Source organism: Manacus candei, unplaced genomic scaffold (assembly GCF_025592945.1).
Source record: "Manacus candei isolate 608988 ecotype Guabito, Panama unplaced genomic scaffold, ASM2559294v1 h1tg000060l, whole genome shotgun sequence".
In the NCBI taxonomy this organism is placed as follows: domain Eukaryota; kingdom Metazoa; phylum Chordata; class Aves; order Passeriformes; family Pipridae; genus Manacus; species Manacus candei.
This window is the reverse complement of record NW_026138108.1, coordinates 2,626,442-2,641,962: the sequence shown is the minus strand read 5'-3', so window position 1 is coordinate 2,641,962 and position 15,521 is coordinate 2,626,442. Positions and strand designations below refer to the sequence as shown.

General features: G+C 47.6%; 1 protein-coding gene across 1 annotated transcript in view; it reads right to left on the bottom strand.

Moving 5' to 3' along the window:
- The window catches only part of PNPLA2 (patatin like phospholipase domain containing 2), a 30,150-nt gene extending 16,827 nt beyond the window's left edge, over nucleotides 1–13,323 (bottom strand). The window contains exon 1 of the mRNA XM_051804218.1: nucleotides 12,935–13,323. Within this exon, the coding sequence (XP_051660178.1) occupies nucleotides 12,935–13,121 (187 nt within the window). The 5' untranslated portion in view covers nucleotides 13,122–13,323. The remainder of the gene's footprint in view (nucleotides 1–12,934) is intronic.
- Nucleotides 13,324–15,521: the final 2,198 nt, after the last annotated feature.

Sequence of the window (15,521 nt, the reverse complement as noted above, 5' to 3'; positions counted from 1 at the left end):
GCAATCCCTAATAGTGGCAGTGCTTGCTGAGAAAATATTTCATTCTTTTCACACCAACCCATTAATTCAACACTTCTCCCTATACAGATTTACTAAGGCAATATTCCTCAAAAATTTAGATATATGTAATATTTCATTTTCATTAGAAAAAAACATATCCCTTTTTGTCCTTGCCCCCGTCACTGCCCCAGTGGGTGTCTCTATATGTGAACCCAAGTATTGCAGGGCTATTGTCCTTATCTGAATTTCAGCTGTGATGACGCAAAGGAACATCACACAGTTGTGTCCTGAAACACCCCAAAACGTCCCTTGCCAGGCAAGGGAAGCCAGCAGCTCCCTCTCTGCCGGTGATCTGCACTGGCTACAAGGGGCAAGATACTCTCACCCATGGGAAAAGTCTGAAGGCAGCTGCTAATTCACATTTCATTTTTAAGCTATGTCAAGCCAGCTTCACATTAGCTTATTGACAAAGCACGATTGTTCCCTTAAAGAACTGTTACTTTGCCTCTAGAACAGAAGATCTGAAGATCAATCACCTAAAATTGATGTTTGCCAAACAGTGGGAAAGACCCTTAACTGCACCTAAAAGCTCTGGGATAAAACAGAAAGGCTCCTTCAAGCCTGTGCAGTGTGCAAGGATGAGGACCATTGCAAAGCTTAAACACCACACGGCAGGAGAGGGGACAAGTGGGGAAGAAGGGTCTCTTCAGACCCACATCTTCAGCAGCAGGGCTTTTGCACTAAGGGCATCATGATGGTCTGCTGTTGACATTAGATCACATTGACATCCACTTGCCAGCCAGCAAAATGACAAATGACCCACAAAGTATTTCAAGTGGAAAAAAAAGCCTAAGACATCAACAAAAATAGGAGCAGAAAAAACAGGCTGAAGAGGGAGAGGGGCACTCTGGATATTCTACCCAGCAGCTCAACCATGACACTGCAATTCCCTCTGGGAGAGTTCCATGTCAGCACAAAGATCACCCTCTGCACCAGGGACATTCCTGCTCCCTGGCTACTGCAGCAGTAAACAGGATGCAAACTTAAAGGAAAGGCTCTCCAATGGGGACAGAGAGCAGAGGATGGCACACAGTTGATGGATGCAGGGACAGCATCTCCCATCCCTGCTGGCAGGAGGCTCGGACAGAGAGGTCACACCCCAGACTGCAGATGCAATAACTTGTCTGGACTGTCGGGGCAGGCAGGAAACTGTGCGGATCCTCACTAAACCTGCTTCTCATTCAACACCAACAAGAACTCAAATGGACTCCTTCCGACACATCAGGAACACAGGACGCACCCTCCTCAGTCCCATTACCCAGGTAAGGCTCCAGACTGGCCAGACACACCAAGAGTTTTGAAAAGAAGCCAACCAGCAGAAGGAAGCACAGGTGGTTTTGGTATTCCCCCAGCACCCTGACAGCCCCATGCCTTGTTAGTTTGGGATCGCATGATCTATGGATCTATGAGCTATTTTTACTGTAAGATTTTCAGGACAGGAGTCAGCTCCTGTGTACTGTAACCAGGAACCTCATTCCAGAGCTGTTTAAGTTCTGCTCAGCTGTCTGTTCCAGTGATGTTTGTGAGATACTCAGCACAGATGCTCCCTGTAAGAGTCCCCAGCTACAACCTTTGCACAGCTTTCAACTCAGGGGGTTGCTGAGCATCATTGGAGTTCTTGTATTTCCCATTGGTAGATCCCAGTCCAGACCTGAATTTAGAACTAGGATGAGTCAGTAGGAATTTACTATCATGATCTTCCCCAAGGTTAATGCATCTTGGTTGCATGTCCCTTGCTATTTCAGCTGTTCCTGTACCTCATCCCTGAAAGAGCTAAAAGTCAGTCTCTAATGGTGAGCACAGGTTTCAGGAGAGCTGTCCCACATTCTTCCTGGGCACAAATCCTCAAGCTGCTCCAACTCAGCATGCACAGCTCCTGCATTTGCCTCTTCTCTGAGTACCAAAAGTAAGCAATATACCTGCTTTCCTGCCTGGCCTCTCCCAGGAGATGATACAGTCTTAATGATAACACAGGCCTGTCACCAGCCCAAAAAATGCAAAAGCTGTAAACAAGAGGCACCAAAAAAAAGTTTGCAAGCTGACATCTGGAAAATGATTAACAGACAACTTTACTGGATGTTTCCTCACAGGTAGCTCAGATAATCAGAAAGGGCCTGTTTGTTCACCCCAAGGAGCAGTGCACAGCAATGTGCCAGTGACCCAAGGACAACCGCAATTCTTGTGGGCAGTGACCGCAGTTTGTGAAAGATCCCATGCCTGGGTCGACTTCTGTTCCTCTTCCCACATGCACACTGAAGCAACCCTGTTTCCACTCATTGTCCCAAGAGAGCAAGAACCAGACAGCATTTCAGCTGAGCTGAACAAAGGCCACCTTGTCCTGAATGGGAACCTAACCCAAGAGGTTCTGCGAGGGCCTATCAGAGAAGCTGAATGGATGTCAAAGGAGGGTCCAAAGACAAATCCATGCCAGCAGGAAGTAAAGAGCAACATCTTACAATTCGCCCTTATAAGACATACTCAGGTGACAGGTGTACCCCACCACTGCAGACAGCTCTTTAATTTCAGTCTGAAACCTTGGACAAATGCCTAAAAGCATTGGGAGTGGAACTCGCCAGAAGTTGTAAAACTGCCACTAATTAACACAAAGACAAACCACTCATTTTTAAATATTTGAGGCTGGGGGTGGCAGTTGGCAGTGAAGCCCTTAAGGGCACCAATTGTTTCCACATCTGCATTTGTCTTCCTGTAAGGCAGTAATATTGAGACACACCATGTACCAGAACAAGCTGTTCTTCTGGGACTTCCCTAATTTTTGTTGTTCTGAGGTATATTAATTTAATTTGTATTTATTTAAAGGTTTTCACTTAATCCTTCTCTCCAACTATTTTGCCATCAGATAAGAAACAGTTCGGTCCACTTGGCTCCAGATAAGAGATACAGGAAGGAAGCTTTTATTTTTACTTTTGGTGATATGTAGGAGGCAAACACAACTCCCTCCACAGCCCCACCCACGCAGTCTTCAGGCAGCCCTACTGTTTGACCAGCTGTTCCCTGTGGCAGGTAACCCTTCTCATCAGAGGTTATGTACAGGGATTTGACTTCAGAGTACAAACAAATGATTTTTGCAAAGGAGATTTCCTAGAAAGCCTGGCCACCAGCTGTATGTAATGGTCTTTCTCCCCTTTGCTCAGGAGTGAGGGGCACTGACACATACCCTATTGGAGTAACTCCTAGGGATCCCTATCAGACTATGGTAAGCAATGCCTATTCCGACCTTAGGGGTGGGGCTGGTGCAAACCAGAACCGAGAGGAAGAGACAGCTTTTCAAGTAGGGCCAGCTCTTGCAGCCAGAGGCGGATGCTGAAGGAAGGGCTCAGCCCACACCACTTTCTGGCTCAGATTCTTACTGCTCAGCATTGCAAAGTCTAAACACAAACTGTGTTTAGTCCAAGACATAGCCTGCAGCAAGAGGGCTAAGTAAACCCAGATCACCTGCAACTAATTCAGAACCAGCAGCCTCCCTCTTACTAATGTGTTTGTTCCCAACAGATTTTTCTATTTCAACTAAAATTTGGGAAAAAAGAAAAAAGCTGTCAGTCACTTCATCTGTTAAATAAAGCCAAACCAAAAGGAGACATTTTCCCCCTTTGAGTCAAGAGATTGTTATTTTGTGTGCTCTAGATCCCACTTAACAGATGAATCAGAACTATTGCCACATGCTGGATATGGGGTGCATAAGGAGAAGATCTGCTTTTAAGTTGCCAGGGGTTTTACCTCTTGCACTGAGCAGCTCACCAGGCAGCCCACAGTGACTGTCTCCTGCCTGTCCATCCACCAGTACCTACAGGGTAGGACCCCCATGCAAGCCAAAGTGCAGCTGCACCATTCACACCTCACTTCTGCTTTGTGCAGAAGCAAACAGGCTTTGGGAGAGCAGGCTCAAGAGCTGCCAGGCTTGATTATGTCTCCAGCTAAACCTTTGCACTGAACTTGTTGTTGTGTTGGCACACCAAAGCCTCACCAGGCGACTGCTGTTCTGCAAGCTGAGACTTGCTTTGTTTCTGTGGTCAGGACAGAAGCACTTATTTTTGCAACACAAATCAGAGAAGAGAGCAGCTGCTACTGAGAAACAATCAATAGGAAGGCCAGGAGGCAACTCAGTTCAGGCAGATAGCCAGGATCATCTGTCACAACCACAACAGCAATCCCCCACTAGCCTAATCTTCCTCTACTGTAATTCCCTAATACGAGGCTTAACACTGCATTTCTGTTCATACCATTAGAGAGAAATTAAATGGCATAACAGTGCATGAAAAGGAAAAGTTGCTCAGGACCCCAGGCAAGCTGTACTGAAGGCTGCGTTCCGCCCTCATCCATCCATCAATCCCATCAGTGCTATAGTGCAACTCAAATTGCTTGGCATGACAAGAAAAGAGTAAGAGAAAGTGCAGCTCAGATCCTTGCTGCTCACTTTCAACCACAGCAGTGCTGAGTTTGAGGTAATTTTTTTAAAAACAAGTACTCATCCAGAGAAAGTTAGTGGAGGGAAGAAACAGACCAAAAAACACGTTGTAATGATGAGAAATTACATTTCTCCTCTGGCTTGCACAGAGACAAAAGTGGAACCACATCCAACTCTCAACTTTATTCACCTGAGTGAAAACGACTAACACAAATGCTCTAGTCACTGTTATTCTGAACAGGAACCAGTCCAGAAGGATCAAGCCTCACCCATGTGCACAATGTTACACACACATTCCATATTCGCTTCTCAGGGTCAGTTTGCAGGATAGTACCACACACACACCCCTAGAGAAAATTGCACTTTTTCCACTTCACTAGAGGAAAGATGTTTTGGAAAGAGATCAGGGCCTGAGAGTACCTTTGCCAGGCACCACAGATCCACAAAGACAAGAGGTAAAGTAAGCAGTCATCATTTCTATTTCCACTTTAAAGAAAGAGCTGCCACTCCAGCAGCCCTTCAGCTTTATCACACACCAGCCATTGCCCTCAGCTGGCTCACCAACACGAAAGCAAGGCCCACACACAGCTTTTGGTGGCTTTCAGCCTAATCCCCACTGAATGCTTTCCTGTGTGCTTCCAGGTGGCAATTGTTTCACGTCCAGAGATACCAGGCATGGTTACCTCTGCCACACAGAGAACAGCCTGTCTTTCTCCCTGTCCTTTCCCTCCGTACACTTGCATGGCTGCTAAAACCCCGACGCAGAGTGAAAAGAACAGCCCCTAAGTCCTCCACTGGCTCTCAGCCTGCATCATGCCCAGCTCTCATGCTTGCACGGCCGGCCAACTGCTCCAATCCATGCCAAGCACCTCCCCGTGCACCTGCAAGCACACTGCCTGCTGTGCCCACTCTGCCCTGCCATTGCACACAGGCATGGCCAGTGTCACCTTACACTCCAATCTCTTCCCCACTAGCCCTACCCTGAGCAGGGCAGGCTCCAGCAAGGAAGTGAGAATGGGAAGCTTTGTCCCAAAGCAGAGGGGCACGCACACTTTGCTCTAGAAGGAATCTCATTTTGTTGGAGCAGCTTTGGGCAGACCCCAAGGTAAGCTGCATACCTTAGGAGCCATGACAAGAATACCTGGAAACTCATGCTACCTTTCTTCCACAGATATCAGCAGTGGGCCCCGAGCCACAACTCCCAGGCAACAAGATGACTTGGGTTCTGAAAACAACTGTGTGAGCGGGACAGGAGCTACTCACAGAGGGTTGCACAGACCCCTGCAAGGGAAGAGCCTCTGCTCGACCCTTCCTATGAGGCTGAGCAGCACCCAGACATTTACAGCAAGACAGATGCAGCCATGTCCACCTGAAGTTCACACACAAAGAATTAACTCTGTGTGCAGAAGTATGGCTAATAGTTAAATGCTTAGTTTGTTCCCTTATTTTACCATCACCACTATGTAGGAACACTGGGCTAGAGAAATCAGTTTTAACTCCCTCTGATTTGACAGCTCACCCTCAAACAGGACTCCAACTTTATAACCATGGCAGCCTGAATCCACATCCTGCCTCCATGATATACTTTTTTTTGCCAGGCCCAGCACTGAATCAGCAGCATTCAGTAAAGCCAGCAAGAGCAGCTCTTGTAATTAACATATGTAAAGGGCTACCTAATTAATTTACACCCTCAGATGCCACCTCCTCTATTTCAGGATGCTAAACTAGATAATCCACAGGAGTGGCAGCTCAGAAACACTACAAGAACCTCCAAAGGATTGGTATTCAATCCTTTAAATCCTAAGCCTAAAAAAGGCCTCCAAACCTAGAATCCATCCAAACAAACTGCAGTGTATGAAGAGGAAGAGAATGAACCATTCCCGGAAGAAATCTGCCAGGTCAGCATGCCCAAAAGCCTGGGAAACAGCTACAGAAGGCACTTTGTGAAGTTTGCAGATTCCAGACATCTTGTCAGCGAGAAGTTACCAATGTGGATTTGGTCTCTACCTGAAAGCACAATAGTTTCAGTTCTGGGCAAGTGCCAGAGGGCAGCACAAAGCCCTGTGTTCTGCTACAACTACCAGCTTCCACACCTGACATATCCCAAGCACCAAGAACAAAGAGCATGCCACCCACTCAAGACTTGTCACCACTGGGATCTCATGGAGCTTGATTTGTTCCAAGCCTTTTAGCTGGGGTACAGTGTCTCCAGAAACACAGAGGGCAGCTCTCCCAGACACACTGTACTGCAGATCAGCATAACCCCAGGGACAGGATCAGGACTGTCACAAGCAGCTATTGAATCACAAGTGCCAAACTCTCTCCTCCCTTCCTCTGGCCTTTGTAGCTACAACAAGCTCCAGCATCTTTTCTACACTCCAGGCTCTCCAATCCCCTCCTTCCTATGTGCACCTTGGAAGGGATTTTCTACTGCCCCAGACCTTATCACTTCAAGGACACATTCTGCCTTTTCCCAAGGACACAGACTTATTTAGGGCCTTCCACATGGAATTATTTCTTCTACCCCTCGTTTTCACCAGCTCTTAATCTACTTGCTTGACAAGGAACACAACCCAAGGCAAACACAGGCTCTGTTGACTCCCACATACTTGAAGGCACATCCTGACTTGAGGTGAAAGTCCCAGGAACACTCGGTAGAAAGGAAGAGGACAAACGTTAGACCTGGGCAACGGAAGTGTAGAAGTGCAGAGAATTCAACAGAAAAGTAGTAACCAGTTTGGAATCCAGCCACCAGCAGGGTTTGTATTGTGGAGAGCAAGGTAGACAGGAGTCACCCACTCACACTGCTCTTTAGAGTAGGGGATTTCTAAGGCTTTGGAAAGGCCCTGGAATTAGAAGGCTTGTTCATTCCCATCTTCAGAAAGAAGGAATGCTGACCAAATTGCCATTTCTCCAGTCCTTGCATGGTCCCCTTCAAGTACAGTACAACAGAAGCACAGCAGAGGAGAAAATCCTCTCCAGCCAAGCCCATGAACGTTTCATCCGTGCTTCAGGGAGGGCACAGAGCGGAACAAGGAGAAACCCAGAGTGAGCAGAGGCCTGACATCAGAGTACAATCATCCCAAACTCAGTGCACTGGAGGGTAGCACGGCCCTCACAGACAGGAAACAAACACCATCAGCTACTGGACATGTAGGCAGAGCTCCTGTAACCACCACAGCAGCAAGGGTTTGGAACTGGATGACACAGCAAGGAAGGTTTCTTGATTTATCAGGACTAAACTTCAGAACATAGGGTGGACATAGGATCCCGAAGAACATACAACAGCTTCTTCTATTTTCTAAGGAGGCCTTGCAGTTGCCTTGAAGAGTTTGGGGAGATAAGAAGCAGAAAGAAGTGGAACAGCCTAGACATGCTACAAGTTCAAGACACATTCTGAACCAGTGGGTGAGAAGAATGACCATGCAAAGACCTCTTGTGCTGTTGCCACTGACACTGCGCAGCTGCTTTTGTGTCTGAAGAGCAAGGCTGGGCACCAAGCTGCTCTGCACACCTGCTGTCTCAGTGGGGTGCCCTAAGAATAAACACACACATTGCTATGACCATGATTTTCCCTAAAAGTGGCGGTTTGGCTTCCCTTGCACTCATCCAACCAGATGTCCATAAGACCACCTTTCCTCACAAGACCTTCCTTATTAGAGCAGGCAGACAGCAGGAATAAGCTCCTTCCCTCCCAACAGAGGGTATTGCAGGGTGCTCTAGCTGCCAGCTTACTCCTCTGGACACCTGATCCTGCAGCCCTGTGACCGCTGAGGGCACTGATCCAGGTTCAGCAGCTCCTCCAACAAGGCAGGGAACTTCTCCAACTACATCCGCACAAAACATCGCCCCACCCACCTCTATTTTCCACCACAAAAAGCAACTTTACCACTTCCAGGGAGCATCAGAAGGTTCCCCATGAATTACATTCACATCTCCATGCATATGCATAAGGATATTCCTCCTTCCATTGACTGGGCTGTAGCTACTGAGCTCCACAACTTTTTCCCCAGGTAGGGCCTCTGCAGGAGGTACGAGTGACCATCTCCTTTCAAGGGAGGGACTGGAGTTTTGAGATGCCCCAGATGCTACGAAGCTGTGCTTTGTGTCCCTGGGGAGATTCATACTCTCTTCACACAGTCACACAAGACAGCATCACATATACTTCCCCTAGGATTAAGCATCATGATTCATGCTTTGACCAGCATAAACTGGCATTGCTCTGAGGACTCCATAGACTCTTAAGCTGGTTTATTTCCCTCTCTCAATCTGGGATTTGGTATTAAGACTACACAAACACACACAAAAAAATCTCCATGACCAGTCCTTAAGGCTTTGCGTGCACATAATCAAACTGCAGAAGCACAACATTTAAGATGCTGCTGTTGCTAATTATCTCAGTTTCAACAGGTGAAAGGCTTTGGTTGGGTTTTTGTTGTTGTTTTTGGTTGGTTGGGTTTTTTTTTTCCCTCCTTCTACCCAATGGAAAAAGTCTCTACAGTTCTTTGGGGTATTTCCTGGTGGTCACATGGTGACAGCTGACAAGCAGATCTTAATGTCAAATAACTGTTACTTCATCTCAGGTCAAGCCTGAGATAGAGCCCTGGCCCTAAGATACCAGTTAAAAATAATTAAATAACTAAACCCTGTAAACAACCCAGGAAGAGCTCTCCACAGAACATCTAAACAACATTACTCAGCCTAGCAGATCTATGGCCCTTCTGTATTCTTAATACTGGAAGCATCCCCTCATCTTGCTTTATCATTTTCTGCCAACTTTGTCACGCTTTAGGAGAACAGCTAACTTCCACATGGGGGTTTGAAGGCCAGTTTTGCCTTTGACAGCAGAACCCACCTCTTCCCCCCAAAATAGAAGCAATTCAGCAGTTCCAACTCACCCACAGAAAGCTGTGTAGGACAATGTTCACATGCCACACAGACAATTGAGATGCTGTTGGTTAACTATGAGTCAGAAGCACAGGCTGGGACCTTAGCATCAGCTCAAAGACAGCTTTTCAGTGACTACAGCTTCATATCCCATCATTCATCCAGGTTGCTACACTCTCAAAGCAGGCACACAAATCCCATACAGCTCACCAATATGAGATGATTCAAGACCCTTAACAAAAATATATTCTCTACTCAGTATTAAAGCTTTAAGAATCCAACAGTGGTTGCATTTTAGCATTCCTTGTGACTGAAGAAGAACAGTCTTGTCATGTCACGTAAGCCAGTTTTCCTCATCCAGGCCAGTGACTTAAGGATTTATATAGACAGGTAACCATCCTCAGAGCTCCAGGCCTAGTTTGTGAAAAGCTGCAGGATTTGAGGCGTGCATAAGGAGACTGCAAAGCCAGCACAAAAGAACTTGCCTGGCACATACAGGTGCATTTCCTCATGTGATAGACTCCAACAGCCCCAAGAGAAGACACAGGTGTGACGGGAGGCCATTTTCCAGAAAACCCTTGAGGCAAGAAGTGATTCACTGGAGTATGAAGCTACAACACTGCAGTATGCACAGTCAAGTAACATGTAAACACATGAGACTTTGCTCAATAAACCCTGATAGCCACACAGATTATTCTAGTGGAAAAACAGCAATGCTTTTTCACGTCAGCAAACAGAAGAACCTCAAAGCTGGAGAGAGCACTTCAGATGCAGGACAATATCACTGCTGTAGCCCCGGACAACAAATCCAAGATCTCTACAACTTAATGGTAAAGTGCTTATCAAGAGCTAGGCGAGGTCATATCAGACCGTAAATACCTCTTATATAAATATAAAGTCCCCTGCCTAACTAATATGCATGCCCAACGTTCTTTATTTGGCATTCTCAAGTGCGCCTTTGAAGCTCACAGTGTGCTCCCAAGGCTGCAGATCATTTAGTCAGGGCTTTCAGTTCAACATTAGCCCATAGCAAAGCCTTTCTGCCCTACACAAATGATGACAGCGTGATCTTAATTCAGGGAGAAGGCAGAATGAGTTCAGAGGTAAGCTGAACAGATGCAGAGGCCAGAAGGAAAAAACTCGAAAAGAAACCAGTAAGTGGGATCTTACATGCTGAAGTCAAGGAAAATTTCTTTTCTCTCTGATCAGGTTCTCAAAAAGATTGGAACCAAAGAAAAACCCAAAGGAACAAGTTTTTTCACTCCTCCCCAGGAAGTATTTGTCTTTGCACAGTAGAGTCTCATTCTGTTCACAGCCAGGTACACAGGCATGAAGGCCCTAACATTACCTACACACAGCCAAATAAGCAAAGCTTCTGCAAAATTCCCTTCTGCTTATCATCCATCAAGAGACACTATTTAGCATTCCAGTTTGATGGACAGGGCAACAGACAGTGCAGGGTAGCAGTTTCCATAAGATTCAAAGCCCATGGGCTATAACACCTGCTCTCAAGCAGAAAACAGTCACATAGCAGACACACATACTTCGGACCCTACAAGAGCCAGTACTAGATTGAACTGCTCTCCTAGTACAGGCTCAGCTGTACCTTCTGCCCTGTCCCCTTTTCCCCCTTATGATTTCATTCTAACCTCTGGACCTCTGCCTGGAAGCTGCACTGTCAAGAGGGTTTATGATATGGACAAAGTGCAGGAATACCATGTGCCAGCCACGCACACCATTTGCTTTTACTTTCAGAAGTCCACTCTGTGGCCTTAGAGCTGCTCTCCACCCAAGGTATATGCCAGTCATGTAGGTGAGTCAGAAGAAAACTATTTTAGAGACATCAGACTGAAGACTGAACTTGAACACCCAAGATACAAGCCCTGGCTAGCTTTAAACATCACAGTTTGCCCTCCTTCAGAAGGTAGGTGAGTGCTGCCTCCTAGAAGGTGGCCCCTAACTGAGGGGCCACCCACAGTACCTCGTAGGGAGTGGGAAAATCTATTCCAATTCACAGAAAGCTCTCTACCAGGCTGGGTGCCTCCCTGAGGTACCTTAGGGCAATCCCTGGCACTCTGTGGATGTTCTGGACATATAAATAGCAAGGGCAAGGTAGACATGATAACAGGCTTGCTCAGCACTTGAGCAAGGCAAGGGATTTGGGCACTACCATCAGCCTGTCTCACACTTGTGCCACCTTCGAGTGGCACGGGGACCACCCCCTCAGGGAACTAATTGGGCAGTCACCTCTTCAATAGAAGCAACAGTAATTAAAGCAACCAAACCCCTGGCAGCTATCTGTAAACGGATCCCTACACAAGAAGGGATTAGGGGAGGCCTTTTCCCTTGTCCACGATAAAAGCTGGCACCATGGCATTATTACAGCTTTTGAGACCTCAGATGGGGGTCTGAACAGCTGTTAAAAGCTTCCCATCAGGCTCCAGAAGTTACAGTTGCGCTTCATTGGGCACGTCTGTAAACAAAGTAGTCAGGAAAGAAAATTTTAAACATAACTGCACAGAAAAAGCTAACTTGTGCTGCACGAAGACTACATCTCAAAACTCTGCCTGTCTCCAAAGAAAAGGAAGTGCTGCGGAAAAACACCTGCCATCAAAGTGAGAGGACTTCAAGCAGTAGACAGCTCTGGCTTCCCTCGGCTCTAGGAGAGGCTCAGAATTCTGAGACTATATAGGTATACCTGATTCTCTGACACCACATTTCCCTTTCAAGCTTAAGATACTTTTCTGCATTTGTATTCTCAACATAAAAGCTTCCAAGTACAGACTCTATCATGTGTTTGTTGACTTCCCCCCACATGCAAAACAACAAAAAGCCAGGAGGCACCACAGACCATTTTCTTCAGCTGTTCCCCAGACACAGGGACACTCAACACTGTGTGTCTGCTTAAGAGATAACTTTTTAAGGTTTATTCTGTGACTTGAAAACAGAGATAACATCTATCTGAACTGGAGAACTAGCTCTTGCAGAGGGCAAGAGAATTCCTCAGTGCCCAACACCCTAAGGAATAACCCTCTTCCAGAAATAAACACGCAGATTAAAAGATGCCCTACTCAGAGATGCTGTCCGACTCTCACCTGTACACAGGTGCTCGGTGTCTCCACCTCCAGATGCTTTGCCTCCCGTTTGCGGCCACCAAGAGCTGGTGCCCACATGGCAAGAGGCTCCTCTTCTCACCAAGAACCCCGCCAGACCTACACCCTAGCAAGCCAAACCCACGAAGCGAGCCCAACAAGCTCACATTACATGAGGGGTGGGGGTGTGTTCGTGTGTGTGTCAGAACCGGGACGTCTGCGCCGACTTTCTACTGTCGGGGCCTCCTTGACCTCAGCCACCCGTCAGGGACCGGGGGAGGAGTGCGGGGGGATGTGTGTGCTAGGGGTAAAAGGTCTTAAAAACAAAGCGCCGCTCGCATTTCGGGAGCAGGAGGGCGCAGAGCTATTTCCACGCACACACACACACACACACCCCTCGCCACTCAGTAATTAAGAAATTAGCAACAGCGAAAGAAGAGGCGAAGGAGCGCCGGGCTCGCCCCGCGCTTACCGAGGCAGGCGCCGCTGACGAGGGCGGTGGCGGTGAGCGCCCCGGCCGAGGCGCCGTACACCTTCTTGGCGTTGGCGACGAGGAAGGGGGCATGTTCCTGCAGGCAGCTGGCCACCCCGATGTGGTACACCCCTAGGAAGCCGCAGCCGGCGAAGGAGATATTCCAGGTGGAGTCCGGCGGGAACATGGCCTCCGCGCCCCGCGGGAGGCGGGGGGGCCGTGCGGGGAGCAGCGGGGGCAGCCGCGCCGGGAGGGGAAGTCGCGGGTCTCTTCTCGCACCGCCTGGGGACAGGCAGGAGATGCGGAAGGCGCCGCTGCCGGACTAGGGAGGCTGGAACACGGCAAGATTTGCCGCTAGCTTACCAGCGGCGGAGGCCGAGCTTATATGCGGCGGCCCGGCCGTCGGGCCCGCCCCCGGCACGGCCACCGCCCCTCCGCAGCCCCGGCTGGGGCGGGATCGCCCGGCCCCTCCTCCCAACCCTTCCTCCGGTGAACCCCGTTCCCGGCCCGTGGGCACTGGGGGCAGTCACCGCCCGTCGAGCTACTAAAGCCGTGCTAGCGCCGCTCCGAAGCGGCAGGGGCTGAGCCAGCTGCTTCTCGCAGCATCCCAAGCTTCGCCCTGTACCGGAGCAGCAGGCTGCTCTCCCCACACTAAACAAGATAATTATTGGAGGCTTCTGCTCCAAGTTCTTGGGGTTTCCTTGGTTTTTCGGGGGATGGGTAAGAAACGTGAGAGGAAGGGAAAAGCTTTCCCCTTCCACAAAAAGCTGAGGAGCCAGAAGTAGGCAAGACTTGGCACAGCTACATCGTAAGAACTGGGAAAAAGGCAGCCCCCCCATTAACAGCTTTCTCTGCCTCAAAACTCTTAGAATCACAGAATATCCTGAGTTGGAAGGGACCCCCAAGGACCTTTTTTCTCCATATGTGTCTAAGCTCACCAAAGCTCTTACCTTTGGTCAGGGCAACTGCAATTTTCAGTAGTGCTTCTGCACAAGCAAGCCCATAAGTGTATCAGCTCACCACAGAGCACCATTGGGTGAAAGGCCAGTGCTAGCAGGAGATCAAAATAGCTTTCAGAAGCTGCAAAGATCCCCTCGTCATAAACAATACAGATTACAGTCATTCAAACAATTAGATAATTATGAAAGTTTACAGGGATATCAAAAGCATCAGCATAACAAGAAGCAGACTGCTCAACTCAGAGCGACAAAGCAAGAAAAGCAGGAGGGAGGTTTGGGGGATACAAAATAAAAAGCATAGATAGTTTTTTAACGGAAACAACATAGGGCAAAAGCGCTTCCTACAAAGATTTAAAAAACTACTTAATTCATCATGGCATAAAGATCTTTGGATTAGTTTTCTTATAACCAGTCAAAAGTTTCTCATTAGGGATACTGTTATACCTGTCCTTAACAGCTCCCAGACTAAACAATGCCCAATTATGTTAGTGGAGGTCATCCAAGTAGCCCCTCTCCTGTTCCTTCCACTCCAAATATCCTTTCAAATGATACAACATAGGCCGATACCCTCCTCACAGAGAGGCCATCCAGGCTGCAAGAATAGCTGTTCAATGCCTCAGTCTATTGCCTCACAGTCAGGTGACTGAAGTTACCAAATTCAGCAGGTAACCCTTGTATAAATCTAATATTTGAGATGAAGTTAGGCATCACACTCCAGCCTCTACGGACAGAGTGCTTTTTCATTAAATGTTTGTGCTTTCCTTTCATCACACAGGCAGGAGTACAGCTTTATCTTCCTTTCAGGTCCTGCCCTGGAGCCCACCACCTCACCTAGCTGCTAGGAACTACCCTTAATACATATTAGCTGACTCTGGAGCACCTAAAGAATTAACCTTCCTTATCTCAAGTCCTCTGCTCATACCCACCCTTCTCTCTCTTCCTCTTATAACTGTACTTGCTTTACAATTTCCTTCCTCCCTTACATTTGATGTGGTTATGTAAGCCCTGTCAGCCCTCATCTCCTCCACCTGGAGAAGTGAGCACTGGCACACCTGCAATGTGACTCTCTTAAAGGCCCTTAACACCAAGATGATCACAGTGCTTTCACCCCATGCTCCTGATGACACAGAAGGGTATTTTCATGTAGTCGAACCCAAAGAAAACATCATGTCTTGCCTTTTCCAGAACACGGATTGTTCTGCAGAAGAACAATGTGACTTTAGTGGAATTCTGTGGCAAAACTGAGCAGTGAACCTTGTTTGCAGATACCTCCCTAATGCTTGTAACTACAAGAACATCTTCATTCTCAAGCCAATGCTGCTCCCTTTTTTTGGCCTTTCACAAACCTTAATGTTCCTAGCATATCTGGAAAACAGAAACAACAGTGCTGTGACAATGCTGGGGTTAGTTTCACTGGATTTCTCAACAGCAATCTCATCCTGAGTTGTTTACATCACTCTGCCTTGGCCCTCAAGGTTACTTATTTGAGCAGGTTAATGCTGCCCTGCTGAAACAGGTTGATGAAATGAACCATGTGAACACTAATCTCTTGTGAAGTGCTGCCTGGGCACTGTCACGAGTAGGCTGGAAAACAACTGTGTTTTTCTCAAAAATAAATTAACTCCCTA